At 44.1% G+C, this 17268-nt stretch overlaps 1 protein-coding gene across 1 annotated transcript in view; it reads right to left on the bottom strand.

The window, feature by feature from the left end:
* Positions 1-14324, bottom strand: part of ythdc1 (YTH N6-methyladenosine RNA binding protein C1) — a 37177-nt gene extending 22853 nt beyond the window's left edge. The window contains exons 1-3 of the mRNA XM_020473059.2: positions 14045-14324; positions 9429-9530; positions 3516-3838 (exon numbers count right to left, since the gene is read on the bottom strand). Of these exons, the coding sequence (XP_020328648.1) occupies positions 3516-3838; positions 9429-9530; positions 14045-14072 (453 nt within the window). The 5' untranslated portion in view covers positions 14073-14324. The remainder of the gene's footprint in view (positions 1-3515; positions 3839-9428; positions 9531-14044) is intronic.
* Between the last annotated feature and the right edge of the window lie 2944 nt (positions 14325-17268).

Here is a 17268-nt window from a genome sequence, read left to right as displayed (position 1 = left end):
ATTACACCCTATTCCCTATATAGTGCACTACTTTTGGCAAAGGCCATAAGGTTTTGGTAAAAAAGTGGACCATAGGGCTCTGTTCAAAACCAGTGCACTTTAAGTGTTTCCTGTAAGTCAGCCAAATAGAAAAAGCAGCAAGGCAGGGAGTTGGATATGGACTAGGGCCTGTCTGACTTCAGCGTGTTGGTTGTTTTGGATATGGACTAGGGCCTGTCTGACTTCAGCGTGTTGGTTGTATTGGATATGGACTAGGGCCTGTCTGACTTCAGCGTGTTGGATATGGACTAGGGCCTATATGACTTCAGCATGTTGGATATGGACTAGGGCCTGTCTGACTACAGCGTGTTGGATATGGACTAGGGCCTGTATGACTTCAGCGTATTGGATATGGACTAGGGCCTGTATGACTTCAGCGTGTTGGTTGTATTGGATATGGACTAGGGCCTATATGACTTCAGCGTGTTGGATATGGACTAGGGCCTGTCTGACTACAGCGTGTTGGATATGGACTAGGGCCTGTATGACTTCAGCGTGTTGGATATGGACTAGGGCCTGTATGACTTCAGCGTGTTGGTTGTGTTGGATATGGACTAGGGCCTATATGACTTCAGCGTGTTGGATATGGACTAGGGCCTGTCTGACTACAGCGTGTTGGATATGGACTAGGGCCTGTATGACTTCAGCGTGTTGGATATGGACTAGGGCCTGTCTGACTACAGCGTGTTGGATATGGACTAGGGCCTATATGACTACAGCGTGTTGGATATGGACTAGGGCCGGTCTGACTACAGCGTGTTGGATATGGACTAGGGCCTGTATGACTACAGCGTATTGGATATGGACTAGGGCCGGTCTGACTTCAGCGTGTTGGTCGTGTTGGATATGGACTAGGGCCTGTATGACTACAGCGTATTGGATATGGACTAGGGCCTATATGACTACAGCGTGTTGGATATGGACTAGGGCCTGTATGACTTCAGCGTGTTGGATATGGACTAGGGCCTATATGACTACAGCGTGTTGGTTGTATTGGATATGGACTAGGGCCTATATGACTACAGCGTGTTGGTTGTATTGGATATGGACTAGGGCCTATATGACTTCAGCGTGTTGGTTGTGTTGGATATGGACTAGGGCCTGTATGACTTCAGCGTGTTGGTTGTTTTGGATATGGACTAGGGCCTGTATGACTTCAGCGTGTTGGATATGGACTAGGGCCTGTCTGACTTCAGCGTGTTGGATATGGACTAGGGCCTGTATGACTTCAGCGTGTTGGATATGAACTAGGGCCTGTCTGACTTCAGCGTGTTGGATATGGACTAGGGCCTGTATGACTTCAGCGTGTTGGATATGGACTAGGGCCTGTATGACTTCAGCGTGTTGGATATGGACTAGGGCCTGTATGACTTCAGCGTATTGGATATGGACTAGGGCCTGTATGACTTCAGCGTGTTGGATATGAACTAGGGCCTGTCTGACTTCAGCGTGTTGGATATGGACTAGGGCCTGTATGACTTCAGCGTGTTGGATATGGACTAGGGCCTGTATGACTTCAGCGTGTTGGATATGGACTAGGGCCTGTATGACTTCAGCGTGTTGGATATGGACTAGGGCCTGTATGACTTCAGCGTGTTGGATATGGACTAGGGCCTATATGACTTCAGCGTGTTGGTTGTATTGGATATGGACTAGGGCCTGTATGACTTCAGCGTGTTGGATATGGACTAGGGCCTGTCTGACTTCAGCGTGTTGGATATGGACTAGGGCCTGTATGACTTCAGCGTGTTGGATATGGACTAGGGCCTGTATGACTTCAGCGTGTTGGTTGTGTTGGATATGGACTAGGGCCTGTATGACTTCAGCGTGTTGGTTGTATTGGATATGGACTAGGGCCTATATGACTTCAGCGTGTTGGTTGTTTTGGATATGGACTAGGGCCTGTATGACTTCAGCGTGTTGGATATGGACTAGGGCCTGTCTGACTTCAGCGTGTTGGATATGGACTAGGGCCTGTATGACTTCAGCGTGTTGGATATGAACTAGGGCCTGTCTGACTTCAGCGTGTTGGATATGGACTAGGGCCTGTATGACTTCAGCGTGTTGGATATGGACTAGGGCCTGTATGACTTCAGCGTGTTGGATATGGACTAGGGCCTGTATGACTTCAGCGTGTTGGATATGGACTAGGGCCTGTATGACTTCAGCGTGTTGGATATGAACTAGGGCCTGTCTGACTTCAGCGTGTTGGATATGGACTAGGGCCTGTATGACTTCAGCGTGTTGGATATGGACTAGGGCCTGTATGACTTCAGCGTGTTGGATATGGACTAGGGCCTGTATGACTTCAGCGTGTTGGATATGGACTAGGGCCTGTATGACTTCAGCGTGTTGGATATGGACTAGGGCCTATATGACTTCAGCGTGTTGGATATGGACTAGGGCCTGTCTGACTACAGCGTGTTGGATATGGACTAGGGCCTATATGACTACAGCGTGTTGGATATGGACTAGGGCCTATATGACTACATCGTGTTGGATATGGACTAGGGCCTGTATGACTACAGCGTGTTGGATATGGACTAGGGCCTGTATGACTACAGCGTGTTGGATATGGACTAGGGCCGGTCTGACTACGACTCCAGTCCCTTTAATAATACATAATGACATCAGCTTTTATAACCTTCAAAATCGTTTTTTTCTTTCTTTCATATTTTGCACCAGAATGAGGTTCTCCATCTCCACCTATTGTTCCTGCAGTGATGATTCACCATCTTCATCAAAATTATTCTCTAATGTATCTGCAGATATTCACCAAGAAGCAGTAGTAGCCGACCAGTATGCAAATTAGGGAGCCAAATGAACGGCTCTCTCGTCGATGCGATTCGAATAGCCCCCCGATTCGATTCACCTAAAAGATCAGTTCAAAAAGAGCCGTTCATTCCCAAACAACCAATCACTAGGCTACGCTGACGAGTCACTTCAGCGGTCACTGGCAAGTCTCGACACGGTGCTTTGAATACTAGTCAACACACGCTGTTCAGCGGCCAATCAAAGAACCGGAAACAAAACAAATAGAATGAAAGGAATCGTAAATAGCCCATGTGCCCCGACGCCGTGGCGGAAATTAACGTGCCAGAAAACAATAATGGAAGTCGACCTCAACTCATCGGTAAAAGTTATATAACATAGGATGTGGACATTCACTCACAGAAGACAAAGAAGCATCATGCCCTCTCCTCTGTTAATTTCTATTGTTGACTGCAGTCAACCACAGCGCACAAAAACAGGTACCGAGAAGCGGGACAGGCTGACAAACCAGCAGTGTTTCCCTGTCGTTGCTGGCTTGGTGACCCGACAGGGGCCTGTCCTATCTACAGATCACTAGAAGATGCATCTCATTTCATTCTAAAAGAAAAGGCTATACTGTCTAGCGAAGTGAAAAGACCTGAAAACAGCCCTGCAGATATGCTAAAGTAACTTCCCCTCGTGACCCTTAGCGAAGCCACTCCTACCTCTGTGGTTAGCTCAGGCATGAGGGGCTTGATCCTCTGTCTGTCTGGCTCTCTCCTGCGGCCCAGAGGCTTGTCAAGGTGGGCTGCTTTGGGAGGGTCCCCCCTCTGCGCCCCACCAGCTCGGATGGAATGGGTTTTCCGGTCGTCGTAATAATCTTCGGTCTTGTATTCGGAGGGGTGCCGCACCCCCCTGAGGTTGACCAGTTTCTTCCCACCAGCCGAGGGGGCAGATCTTTTAGTGGCCTGTCTGGTGGTGGTGTGAGCCGAGGGCCGGAGACGTTTCAGATCGTGGTCATCCCCTCGGTCATTCTTCCTCTTAGATCCTGCAGGAGGGAGAAAAAAAAAAAATGTCATTAAATCTTCAATATTATGTTCTTAAATCCCTCTGTGTTGGACTGTCAGTTTCTCACTTTATGTCTCCCACCGGAACGGTATCGGTTCTGACTTTGTGGCTGTGTTATGTGACAGAAAAATTACATACACTAACTTTCTAACGTTTGAGGTCACTTAGAAAAGGTCCTTGTTTTTTAAAGAAAAGCCCATTTTTTATCCATTAAAATTACATAAAATTGATCAGAAATACAGTATAGCATATGGTTAATGTTGTAAATGACTATTGTTTATGGAATAGCTACATAGGCGTCCAGGGGCCCATTATCAGCAACCATCACTACTGTGTTCCAAATGCAAGTTGTGTTCCAAGTTCATCATTTAAAAGGTTAATTGATCATTAGAAAACCCTTTTGCAATTATGTTAGCACAGCTGAACACTGTGCTAACAAAATTGTCATAAAGAGTGTAGTTCTTTACGCCTCAAGTCCTCAACTGGCACCTTCATTAAATAGTACCCGCAAAACACCAGTCTCATTGTCAACAGTGAAGAGGCGACTCCGGGATGCTGGCCTTCTCGGCAGAGTTGCAAAGAAAAAGCCATCTCTCAGACTTACCAATGAAAAGAAAAGATTAAGATGGGTAAAAGAACAGACAGAGGAACTCTGCCTAGAAGGCCAGCATCCCAGAGTCCCAACTGTGTTCCAGTCGCCTCTTCACTGTTGACGTTGATACTGGTGTTATTGCGGATACTATTTAATGAAGCTGCCAGTTGAGGACTTGTGAGTCGTCGGTTTCTCAAACTCAGTTGTGCACCGGGGCCTCCCACTCAACATTCTATTCTGTTAGAGCCAGTTTGCGCTGTTCTGTGAAGGGAGTAGTACACAGCGTTGTACGAGATCTTCAGTTTCTTAGCAATTTCTAGCATGGAATACCCTTCATTTCTCAGAACAAGAACAGACTGATGAGTTTCAGAAGAAAGGTCCTTGTTTCTTGCCATTTTGAGTCTGTAATCGAACCCACAAATGCTGATGCTCCAGATACTCAACTAGACTAAAAAGGCCAGTTTTATAGTTTTAAAAAAACCGAAAAAGCTGTGGTAACAATTGCAGAAGGGTTTTCTAATGATCAATTAGCCTTTTAAAGTGATACACTTGGATTAGCTAACACTACGTGCCATTGGAACATAGGAATGATGGTTGCTGGTAATGGGCCTCTGTACACCTATGTAGATATTCCATTAAAAATCAGCCGTTTCCAGCGCAGTCATTTGCAACATCAACAATGTCTACACTGCATTTCTGATCAATTTGATTGTATTTTAAAAATGGACTCTTTTCTTTCAAAAACAAGGACATTGCTAAAGTGACCCCAAACTTTTGAACGGTGGTGTATTTACCTGGTTTGTTTGATATTAATAGTTAGCAACTAATACTTAAAAAAATAGGACATTACTGTTCTGTTTAATTCTGTGTTTTGTTTTTCTAGAGCTCCACTCTAGTTCCCTGCAGCTAATCTGGGCATATGGTTACCAGAGATGGCTTGAGCTGACAAATGATCTAAAGACTGCATTACATAGACAAGAATGTGTTTTACTAGGGATAGCTTAGGGGTAGAACAATGCCTCATTGTCTCAATCATCCTTGCATCTGGGAAACTAAGCCGGGGGGGGGGGGGGGGGTTAAGACATCAACCCCGTGCAGATAACGACAGGATGAACCCAGAGTGACTTATGACACCCCAATCTGCATGGGATTGGTGGAACCAACCACGACTAAGCATTTTTAGTGTCCGCTATAAGAAATAAAAAAATCGAAATAAAAAAATAAAATTCGAACAAAAAAAATATATAATATATATATATATAACAAATCATTTTTAAAATTAATGAATAAATAAAAAAATAAAAATAAATCAACCAGCCTCATTATTGCAATAATTATTTGAAATTAAATAAAAACTGTTTGAAGAAATGACCAAATCTTTCTCGGTACTGAATTTCCACGACAGTTATTTAGAGGAAATCGCTAATTTACTGGTTGATCAAAATCTGTTCACAACTGTACCATCTAAAACTCAGTTTTAGTTTATGGGAAAAACAAGCACTGAATGGTGTAGGGAACAACTGTACCATCCACTGAAATATGCTTCCACAACGGAGCCCAAAAAATTAAAGTAACTCAAGTTTTGGTCCCCCAGCTTCAAAACAGCTGTAAGAAAAAGAAAAAAAAAAGTTTGTTAATGAAAATAAACTCTGAAAAAAAAAAGAAATCCTCCTGTCAACTGAGGACTCGTTTTTCAACCATTCCACAAAGTTCTTGTTAACAAACTATAGTTTTGGCAAGTCGGTTAGGACATCCACTTAGTGCATGACAAGTCATTTTTCCAACAATTGTTTACAGACAGATTATTACACTTATAAATCACTGTATCACAATTCCAGTGGGTCACAAGTTTACATACACGAAGTTCCAAAAATTCCAGAAAACAATGTCATGGTTTTAGAAGCTTCTGATAGGCTAATTGACATCATGTGAGTCAATTGGAGGTGAACCAGTGGATGATTTCAAGGCCTACCTTCAAACTCAGTGCCTCTTTGCTTGACATCATGGGAAAATCAAAAGAAATCAGCCAAGACCTCAGAAAAATTATTGTTGACCTTCACAAGTCTGGTTCATCCTCGGGAGTAATTTCCAAATGCCTGAAGGTACCACGTTCATCTGTACAAACAATAGTACGCAAGTATAAACACCATGGGACCACACAGCCGTCACACCGCTCGTAATTTGGTGCGAAAAATGTAAATCAATCCCAGAACAACAGCAAAGGACCTTGTAAAGATGCTGGAGGAAACAGGTACACAAGTAACTATATCCACGAAGCACCATCCCAACCGCGAAGCACGGGGTGGTTGGGATGGGGGTGGCAGCATCATGTTGTGGGGGTGGCAGCATCATGTTGGGGGTGCTTTGCTGCAGGAGGAACTGGTGCACTTCACAAAATAAATGGCATCATGAGGTAGTAAAATTATGTGGATATATTGAAGCAACATCTCAAGACATCAGTCAGGAAGTTAAAACTTCTAAAACCATGACATTGTTTTCTGGATGGGTCTTACAAATAGACAATGACCCCAAGCATACTTCCAAAGTTGTGGCAAAATGGCTTAAGGACAACAAAGTCAAAGTATTGGAGTGGCAATCACAAAGCACTGACCTCAAACCTACAGAAAATGTGGGCAGAACTAAAAAAGCGTGTGCGAGCGAGGAGGCCTACAAACCTGACTCAGTTACACCAGCTCTGTCAGGAGGAATGGGCCAAAATTCACCCAACTTAACCTTTTGTGACTAGGGGGCAGTATTTTCATTTTTGGAAAAATAACGTTCCCGTAGTAAACGGGATATTTTGTCAGGACAAGATGCTAGAATATGCATATAATTGACAGCTTAGGATAGAAAACACTCTAAAGTTTCCAAAACTATAAAAATATTGTCTGTGAGTAACAGAACTGATGTTGCAGGCGAAAGCCTGAGAAAAATCCAAACAGGAAGGGACTCTTATTTAGATCCTCTGCGTTCCTATGCGTCCCTATTGAGCAGCGAATGGGCTATCAACCAGTTTACTTTTTCTATGGCTTCCCTAATGTGTCTAGTGTCACAATACATAGTTTCAGGCTTTAATTTGGAAAAATTTGCCTGAACGTCAACATTGCGTCAGTGGTCAGCTGAAGTCTCTCATAGTGTTTGGTGCATAAAGGACAAATGGGGCCATTGTTTCTCTCTCTCCTAAGAAGCCACCAGTCCCGGTTGATATATTATCGAATAGATATTTGAAAAACACCTTGAGGATTGATTATAAACAGCGTTTGCCATGTTTCTGTCGATATTATGGAGCTAATTTGGAATATTTTTCGGCGTTTGTGACTGCAATTTCCGGGCGATTTCTCAGCCAAACGTGAAGAACAAACGGAGCTATTTCGCCTACAAAAACAATATTTTGGGGAAAAAAAACGAACATTTGCTATCTAACTAGGAGTCTCGTGAGTGAAAACATCCGAAGCTCATCAAAGGTAAACAATTTAATTTGATTGCTTTTCTGATTTCCGTGACCAAGTTACCTGCTGCTTGCTGGACAAAATGCTATGCTAGGCTATCGATAAACTTACACAAATGCTTGTCTAGCTTTGGCTGTAAAGCATATTGAAAATCTGAGATGACATGCGATTTTCATGAATAGGAATATTTATGTCCGTTGCGTTATGCAAATTAGTGTCAGTCGAGGCTCCGGCACCCGGGATGGGGAGTCACTAATCAAGGAGGAGGGTTCGTCATGGTCTGGGGCGGTAGGTCACAGCATCATCGGACCGAGCTTGTTGTCATTGCAGGCAATCTCAACGCTGTGCGTTACAGGGAAGACATCCTCCTCCCTCGTGTGATACCTTTCCTGCAGGCTCATCCTGATAATGACCCTCCAGCATGACAATGCCAGCAGCCATACTGCTTGTTCTGTGCTTATTTCCTGCAACACAAATACTATCCAGGCAAAAGTTTCCCCCTCAGCTTTTCCCCCCAGTTTCCTTTGGTGATATTACACAGAGGAAAAGAAAGCAGCCAACAAGATATGAAATGACTGATAGATTTATGTGATGCTTTATATTTTGATTGTGCTGTTTTCTTGGTGGTGGAGAGGAGGAGGGACGGTGAGGAATGTGAAGACAGTCTGAGAAGAGAGGAGCTCCAGCTACATGTCACGTACTGCCCTCATCCCGGACGTGGTCCGGTTTCAACTGGACTGGGCAGAGGGCAGATAGTCTGTATGGTGTTGTGTGGGTGAGCGGTTTTGAGGGGAACGTTGTGAACAGAGTGCCCCATAGGGGCGGTGTGGTGATGGTATGGACAGGCATAAGCCACGGACAACGAACACAATTGCGTTTTATCGATGGCAATTTAAACGAGACGAGGCCCTGTGTCCTGTCATTCATCCGCCGCCATCACCTCATGTTTCAGCATGATAATGCACGGCCCCATGTCGCAAGGATCTGTACACAATTCCTGGAACCTGAAAATGTCCCAGTTCTCCCATGGCCTGCAGACTCACCAGACAGGTCACCCCATTGAGCATGTTTGGGATGCTCTGGATCAACATGTACAACCGCGTTCCAGTTCCCGCCAATATCCAGCAGCTTCGTACAGCCATTGAAAAGGAATGGGACAACATTCCACAATCAACAGCCTGATCAACTCTATGCGAAGGAGACGTGTCGCACTGCATGAGGCAAATGGTGGACACACCAGATACTGACTGGTTTTCTGATCCAAGCCCCTACCATTTTTTAAAGGTATGGGTCCAACAGATGCATATCTGTATTCCCAGTCACGAAATCCATAGATTAATTTATTTATCAATTGACCATTTTCCTTATAAAATTGTTGCATATATATATTTGCTCAGTGTACAATGCAAAAAGGGATGACAAAGAGTGACAATGATTTGGGCACGATGGTACACGTTGACAACGAGGCTCGCTAATATAACCTTTTAAATCTTTTATAACGGACAGAAGTGCACTGTTAAAAAGGGTACCTTTTTTCTGGTTGACGTGGTGTTCACTCTCAGGGTTATAGAGCTCGTCATCCTGGTCCGGGGCCTCGGTGAGGATGTCATCCAGCACGTTGAGCTCTCCCTCTGGGACGACAGATAGGTACAATCACAGTTACACATTTCAACTTAACAGAGTGCAGAGTCCATTTAGGGTAGCTAACTTGGACCAAGGCCCATAGAGCTCTAGTCAAAACAAGCACTATGGAAAGGAATAAGATGCTATTTGGGATGTAGCTAGCATAAGTGTTTTTAAATCATCTTTGAGAATCAGAGTGGCTAGACTAGGTAGAGCCGACTAGACTAGGTAGAGCCGACTAGACTAGGTAGAGCCGACTAAACTCAACGAGTTACGGAGTTGAGCGGCAAATAGTGTGGGTCAGAGCTCCGACCAGGGACGGATTACCAAATCACCCAGGGGGCTTTGGGTGATGAAATCAGTATTTTACACGTCAGAGCTCCAGTCCACCGACACTAGTCAACGCCATCATAAAACGGTGAAGTTGAGTTTAGTCAGCTAGTTCAGAGGCACTATTCTACTCGTTATCCCCCCCCCCCCCCTTTGCATAACAGATGGACTCCAATCAAGTTATAGAAACATCTAGAAGGATGATCAGTGGAAATGGGATGCAGCTGAGCTCAATGTTGAGTCTCATAGTAAAAGAGTCTGAATACTTAAACAGGTCTTAAAAACCTGTTGTCGCTTTGTTTTTTTTCTGTAAGGTTAGTTTGAACAGAACAGGAGACCCGACCCCCCCCCCCCCCACCCCCCTTTGTTGTACAATTTAAAGGTCAAACACACTGCATTCCTAACAGTCAGCAATAATCCAATTTAATTCAGGGCTTGTGATATTATACTCAGGCTAAGTATAAGCCTCCAACATCCATGAGATCCACTTTGGGCTCCCGAGTGGCACAGCATCTCAGTGCTAGAGGTGTCACTACAGACACCCTGGTTCGAATCCAGGCTGTATGACAATCGGGTTGTGATTGGGAGCCCCATAGGTCGGCACATAATTGGCCCAGCGCCGTCCGGGTTAGGCCGTCATTGTAAATAAGAATTTGTTCTTAACTGACTTGCTTAGTTAAATAAAAAGGTTCAATAATTTTTTTTTTTATTAAAACGTTTTTGCAATAATCACTTGCTGTCAAGTCAGTCTTTGAAAATGCCTCAGTTACACATTTGACTAGAACCACTAAATGACTAACTTCTTGAAGCAGGCAATAAGAAAAATCAACAGGCCTCATAAACAAGCTCTCAAGCCCACATGCTAGTGAGTAGCCAGCTAATCTTTATACACTATAGTTACAAAAGTATGTGGACATCGCTTCAAATTAGTGGATTCTGCCATTTAAGCCATAACCGTTGCTGACAGGTGTATAAAATCGAGCACACAGCCATGCAATCTCCATAGACAAACATTGGCAGTAGAATGGCCTTACTGAAGAGCTCAGCGAATTTCAAAGTGGCACAGTCATGGGATGACACCCATTCCAACAAGTCAGTTTGTCAGATTTCTGTCCTGCTCGAGCTTCGCCGGTCAACGGTCTGTGCTGTTATTGTGAAGTGGAAACGTCTAGGAGCAACAACGGCTGTGCTGCAAAGTGGTAGGCTACCTGCCCCAACGCATAGTGCCAACTGTAAAGTTGTGGAGGACGACAACGACATTCTAGACGATTCTGTGCTTCCAACTTCGTGGCAACAGCTTGGGGAAGGCCCTTTCCTGTTTCAGCATGACTGCCTCCGTGCAAAGCAAGGTCCAGACAAAAATTGTTTGTCGAGATCGGTGTGGAAGAATTTGAATGGTCTGCACAGAGGCCTGAACTCAACCTTGTCGAACACTTTTGGGATGAATTGGAACGTCGACTGCGAGCCAGGCCTAATCGCCCAACATCAGTGCACGACCTCACTAATGCTCGTGGCTGAATGGAAGCAAGTCCCCGCAGCAATGTTCCAACATCTAGTGGAAAGCCCTCCCAGAAGAGTGGAGGCTGTTATAGCAGCAATGTTCCAACATCTAGTGGAAAGCCTTCCCAGAAGAGTGGAGGCTGTTATAGCAGCAATGTACCAACATCTAGTGGAAAGTCTTCCCAGAAGAATAGAGCTTTTTAGCTGCAAGAAGGGGGTGGACCATCTCCATATTAATGGCCAATGATTTTGTAATGAGATATTTTCGACGATCAGGTGTGCATTATAGCCATACTCCAACAACCCAGCCTTCCGCATGTACCACTATGACCCGCAGGACTACAGGCTGCTGGATATTTGGCAGTACTACTTGAATCTCACCGAAGCCAACCAAGAAAAAAGATCTGACTGGAAACTTGAATATGTAATGACTGAAGCGTTTGGATTATCCGACCGTGTCGGTCGGGTACATTATATTTTCTACATAAGTTATATGACACCAGATATAAAGGAACAAAGCATTTTTCCATTGTGGAAATGTTTGTATTTTATTTGTTATAATCACAGGACTTATGCGTCAAGGAAAAAAAATGTCTTGAGAGGTGTCAGCCAAATAGCGTATGTTTGCTGTGCGTGTGAAAAGATATGACGACCTACGAACACACCAAATTAACCCAAATCTATTTTCCACAGCTAACCGTTAACTCCCCTAATGTGTAGGTAGTTTGTGATCTATTGACAACATAAAATTGACTGTTTCTGCATATTGATTACGAGACTTCAAAACAGTGTTTTGACATTTCTAAAACAGTCCTAATGATGGAAAAATGCATCACCCAGAGACACATCTGTTTATTTTGAAAGCTATACCACTCAATATTGTACTGCAAGCTATACCACTCAATATTTTACAAAAGTAGGATTGAAAAGGACCATAGAGTTTAGCTTTGTGTCCTTTTTTTTGCCAAGGAAAATCTGGTTTGCAGCGGCATGGACCGAATCATAGTTAAAGCATTCTCCATTTAAGGTTTTATCGATTTCGCACCGTGTAAAGGTCCCATGTTTCACGAGTTGGAATATTAGATCCCAGGAAATGTCAATATGTGCAAAAAGCGTATTTCTCTCATTTTGTGCACAAATTAGTTTACATCCCTGTTAGTGAGCCGTTCTCTGATTAAACAGCATGATCAATACACAGGTGGACCTTGTGCTAGGGACAAAAAAAAGGCCACTCAAATGTGGAGGTTTTTTTGTTAATGTTTTGGGGGAGCGATTGGCATGCTGACTGCAGTAATCTCCACCAGACCTGTGTCAGAGAATTTAATGTTCAAGCTGAATCCAACATTGTTTTAGAGAATTTGGCAGTAAGTCTAACAGGCCTCACAACCACATGTAACCACGCCAGCCCAGGACCTCCATATCTGGGTTCTCCACCTGTGGGATCATCGGAGACCACCCACCCGGACAGCTGTGGAGGATTTCTGTCTGTAATAAAGCCCTTTTCTTTGGAAAAACTAATCCTGGTTGTTTGGGCCTGGCTCCCCATGTAGGTGGACCTGGCTCCCAAGTGGGTGAGCCTTTGCCCTCCCAGGGCTAGCCATGGCTGCGCCTCTGCCCAGTCATGTGAAATCCATAGATTAGGACCTAATGAATTTATTATAATAAATGGCGAGTAGGCTGGGGGAAAAAATGGGTTAAATATGCATACTTCGTTTGGGAAACATCCGTTTCCACCACCATGCTAGACACTAATGCTACTTCCTGATGTTGCACGGCTGCGTTCTGCCAGGGGTAAACAGACTGCTGAAACCTGATTGGCTTAAAGAGGGAAGCAACATCCCCGACTGGCATTCCTAGGCATTAGGCATTTTAGTGTTGTGTTGGAAAACGTCTCAAAGAAAGCACACATATTTTGCCAGTTTTTGCCCGCCATCTCACCATAACATATTGTTAAGGAGTTACTTGACGACTTTGCAGCATGAATGGATCATGTACGTACCGGTACATGGGGGAGAATAGTAGAATTTCGCTACACACTTAATAACATCTTCTAAATGTGTTTGAGACCAATAACATCCATTTCCAGATGTGTTTGGATAGTAAGATATCACCATACGCCGGAATATTAACCGAATATACATTTAATTAGCATCACACATCTCCAATAGTATTCTACTTAAATTAGGTAAAAACAGCTGAATAACGTGATTTACTTTGTTGATCTACCCTTATTTAACCTTTAACTAGGCAAGTCAGTTAAAATAAGAACAAATTGGTATTTCCAATGACGGCCCTGGAATGGGGTTTGGTTACTAGATCCGGGGAGGGCACAAATCAGCTTGATTTTGTTTTTCTAGCTAATGCGACATGATACTAACGGTTAAGCATCGCTGTAGACAACGTTACAGAACATCTCAAATGGTTAACTTAGCTGTGGCCAGAGGGTATAAACTCTGGGTGTCATTTTTTTTTTAAACTATCGATAGTGAACTACCAAAAACTATGGCGAATGTAGTTCGCTCATGTAACTTAAATAACTGGCTGTGTCCCCCCCCCCCATTTTTTTTTCCACAAATGAATCATTCTTGAAGGCAAATTGTGAGTAATCGGAATACTACCACCAACGATGGCTTTCTAGCTAACACACACACAAAAGGGGGGATAGGAGGGAGAATGGTTAGAGGAGTCGTACCTTTGTCGTCTCGTCTGTCGACCGCCATCTTCCGCCCCTTTCCCTGCTTTCCGCAAACCTTTAGAGGACTCGTTTTGTCTCCTCTCACGGTTGCCCTATGCCTAATAGTTGCCCTATACCTAATCGTTGCCCTATATCTAACTACAACATCTACAATGAGGTAAATGGATGGTTCCCTCGTCAATGTTTACTGGAAGTAGGTCTCATCGTAGCAGCTGAAATGGCGGAAGACTGCATCCCTCCTCCTGCTGCAAAGGGTCGTTACCACAGCCACAAAGTCTGAAACTCCTCCTATTTCAGGCACGTTGTCGTCTTTTAAATGTGATGAAACCTAACATTAAACACAACTTTTAACCCTAACGTTGACCAAACTGGTAACCTTATATATAAAAAATAAAAATAAGATATTTTTGTGTTCATTATTATTATTTTTTTTTTTAAAGATGTCGTTAACTTTGAGGCTGTGCTATCTAGTGGACCGCTGCAAAACGGTTTACCCACAACTCCGAGGGCTGGGGGGGGGGGGGGGGGGGGGGGCTAGAGGCTCAACTCGAAGGGAAACATGTCTCCCTCCAGCAGGTGGCGTTGTTTCCCCCACTAAAGCAAGGAATTCGTTTTTTGTTTGGAGATCAATAACTTTTTAATTTGGCCAACAACAAAAATGAATGGCTTTTAAAATAAGCATTTCAGGGTAAGGTCTACTACACCCGTTGTATTCAGTGCATGTGACAAATAAACACATATGGGCGTGGTCTCGAGATAGCTTATGCATATTCATGAAATGAGTCTAGAAGCATATGCTTTTTCTCCATTGAATACAGGCAATTAACGTAAACAGCCCTTATCAAATATTTAAAAAATCATTACAATAATGAGATCTACCCCACAATCCAAAGAAAGGATAGCCAGGAGCTAGACAGCCCGAAGTGCTGCTTTGTGTTCAACAACTCCCATCAATTTAACGTTTTTTTTTTAATGATTTCTTGCTGATATGAAAGATAAGTTCCTTATGCTTCCAAAACCTTACCTCAAGCGATGTATGTTAATGTTCAGAACAAGCGTAGGGCCTCTAACAAAACTCCCCCATACAGAAGACCTCTTCATCCAATGACATATGTCTAATGTCATGGTCAAGGTCAAGGGTTCCCTCTGTATATTCAATATCAAATTAAAGGCTAAAGTTATTTACTTTATTGCAATGTACACAACTTTCAATTGTTCTGAAGTAATGACAGCCCACTCATCTACAATCTTAGAAAAAAAGGGTTCACGAAAGGGTTCTTTGGCTGTTCCCATAGGATAACGCTTTTTGGTTCCATGTAGAAAAGTTTTTTTTACGCGGAACTCAAAAGCATTCTCCCTGGAACCAAAAAGGGTTCTATGGGGTCAGCCAAAGAACCCTTTTAGGTTCGAGATGGCACCTTTTCCAATCTACGTCAGTTCCATTATGCACAATAAGAATGGCAGATCTTGTTGACCAAAGCTACCTGATCAACAGGATCCAATGTTTTAATCGAATTTAGTCCTCTTTCAATTGAATTGGTATTCGGTCATTTATTAGGATTATTATTTAACTAGGCAGGTCAGTTAAGAACAAATCCTTATTGACAATGACGGCCTACAGTATGTTAAGTGTCTTTTTTTTACCTTGTCAAATCAAATCAAATCAAATTTATTTATATAGCCCTTCGTACATCAGCTGATATCTCAAAGTGCTGTACAGAAACCCAGCCTAAAACCCCAAACAGCAAGCAATGCAGGTGTAGAAGCACGGTGGCTAGGAAAAACTCCCTAGAAAGGCCAATACCTAGGAAGAAACCTAGAGAGGAACCAGGCTATGTGGGGTGGCCAGTCCTCTTCTGGCTGTGCCGGGTGGAGATTATAACAGAACATGGCCAAGATGTTCAAATGTTCATAAATGACCAGCATGGTCAAATAATAATAAGGCAGAACAGTTGAAACTGGAGCAGCAGCACAGTCAGGTGGAAGTTGAAACTGGAGCAGCAGCATGGCCAGGTGGACTGGGGACAGCAAGGAGTCATCATGTCAGGTAGTCCTGGGGCATGGTCCTAGGGCTCAGGTCAGTTGAAACTGGAACAGCAGCATGGCCAGGTGGACTGGGGACAGCAAGGAGTCATCATGTCAGGTAGTCCTGGGGCATGGTCCTAGGGCTCAGGTCCTCCGAGAGAGAGAAAGAAAGAGAGAAGGAGAGAATTAGAGAACGCACACTTAGATTCACACAGGACACCGAATAGGACAGGAGAAGTACTCCAGATATAACAAACTGACCCCAGCCCCCCGACACAAACTACTGCAGCATAAATACTGGAGGCTGAGACAGGAGGGGTCAGGAGACACTGTGGCCCCATCCGAGGACACCCCCGGACAGGGCCAAACAGGAAGGATATAACCCCACCCACTTTGCCAAAGCACAGCCCCCACACCACTAGAGGGATATCTTCAACCACCAACTTACCATCCTGAGACAAGGCTGAGTATAGCCCACAAAGATCTCCGCCACGGCACAACCCAAGGGGGGGGGGCGCCAACCCAGACAGGATGACCACAACAGTGAATCAACCCACTCAGGTGACGCACCCCCTCCAGGGACGGCATGAGAGAGCCCCAGCAAGCCAGTGACTCAGCCCCTGTAATAGGGTTAGAGGCAGAGAATCCCAGTGGAAAGAGGGGAACCGGCCAGGCAGAGACAGCAAGGGCGGTTCGTTGCTCCAGAGCCTTTCCGTTCACCTTCCCACTCCTGGGCCAGACTACACTCAATCATATGACCCACTGAAGAGATGAGTCTTCAGTAAAGACTTAAAGGTTGAGACCGAGTTTGCGTCTCTGACATGGGTAGGCAGACCGTTCCATAAAAATGGAGCTCTATAGGAGAAAGCCCTGCCTCCAGCTGTTTGCTTAGAAATTCTAGGGACAATTAGGAGGCCTGTGTCTTGTGACCGTAGCGTACGTGTAGGTATGTACGGCAGGACCAAATCAGAGAGATAGGTAGGAGCAAGCCCATGTAATGCTTTGTAGGTTAGCAGTAAAACCTTGAAATCAGCCCTTGCTTTGACAGGAAGCCAGTATAGAGAGGCTAGCACTGGAGTAATATGATCAAATTTTTTGGTTCTAGTCAGGATTCTAGCAGCCGTATTTAGCACTAACTGAAGTTTATTTAGTGCTTTATCCGGGTAGCCGGAAAATAGAGCATTGCAGTAGTCTAA

Source organism: Oncorhynchus kisutch, linkage group LG23 (assembly GCF_002021735.2).
Source record: "Oncorhynchus kisutch isolate 150728-3 linkage group LG23, Okis_V2, whole genome shotgun sequence".
NCBI lineage: Eukaryota > Metazoa > Chordata > Actinopteri > Salmoniformes > Salmonidae > Oncorhynchus > Oncorhynchus kisutch.
The sequence above is the reverse complement of the archived record's forward strand: the minus strand, read 5'-3'. Positions and strand labels throughout refer to the sequence as shown.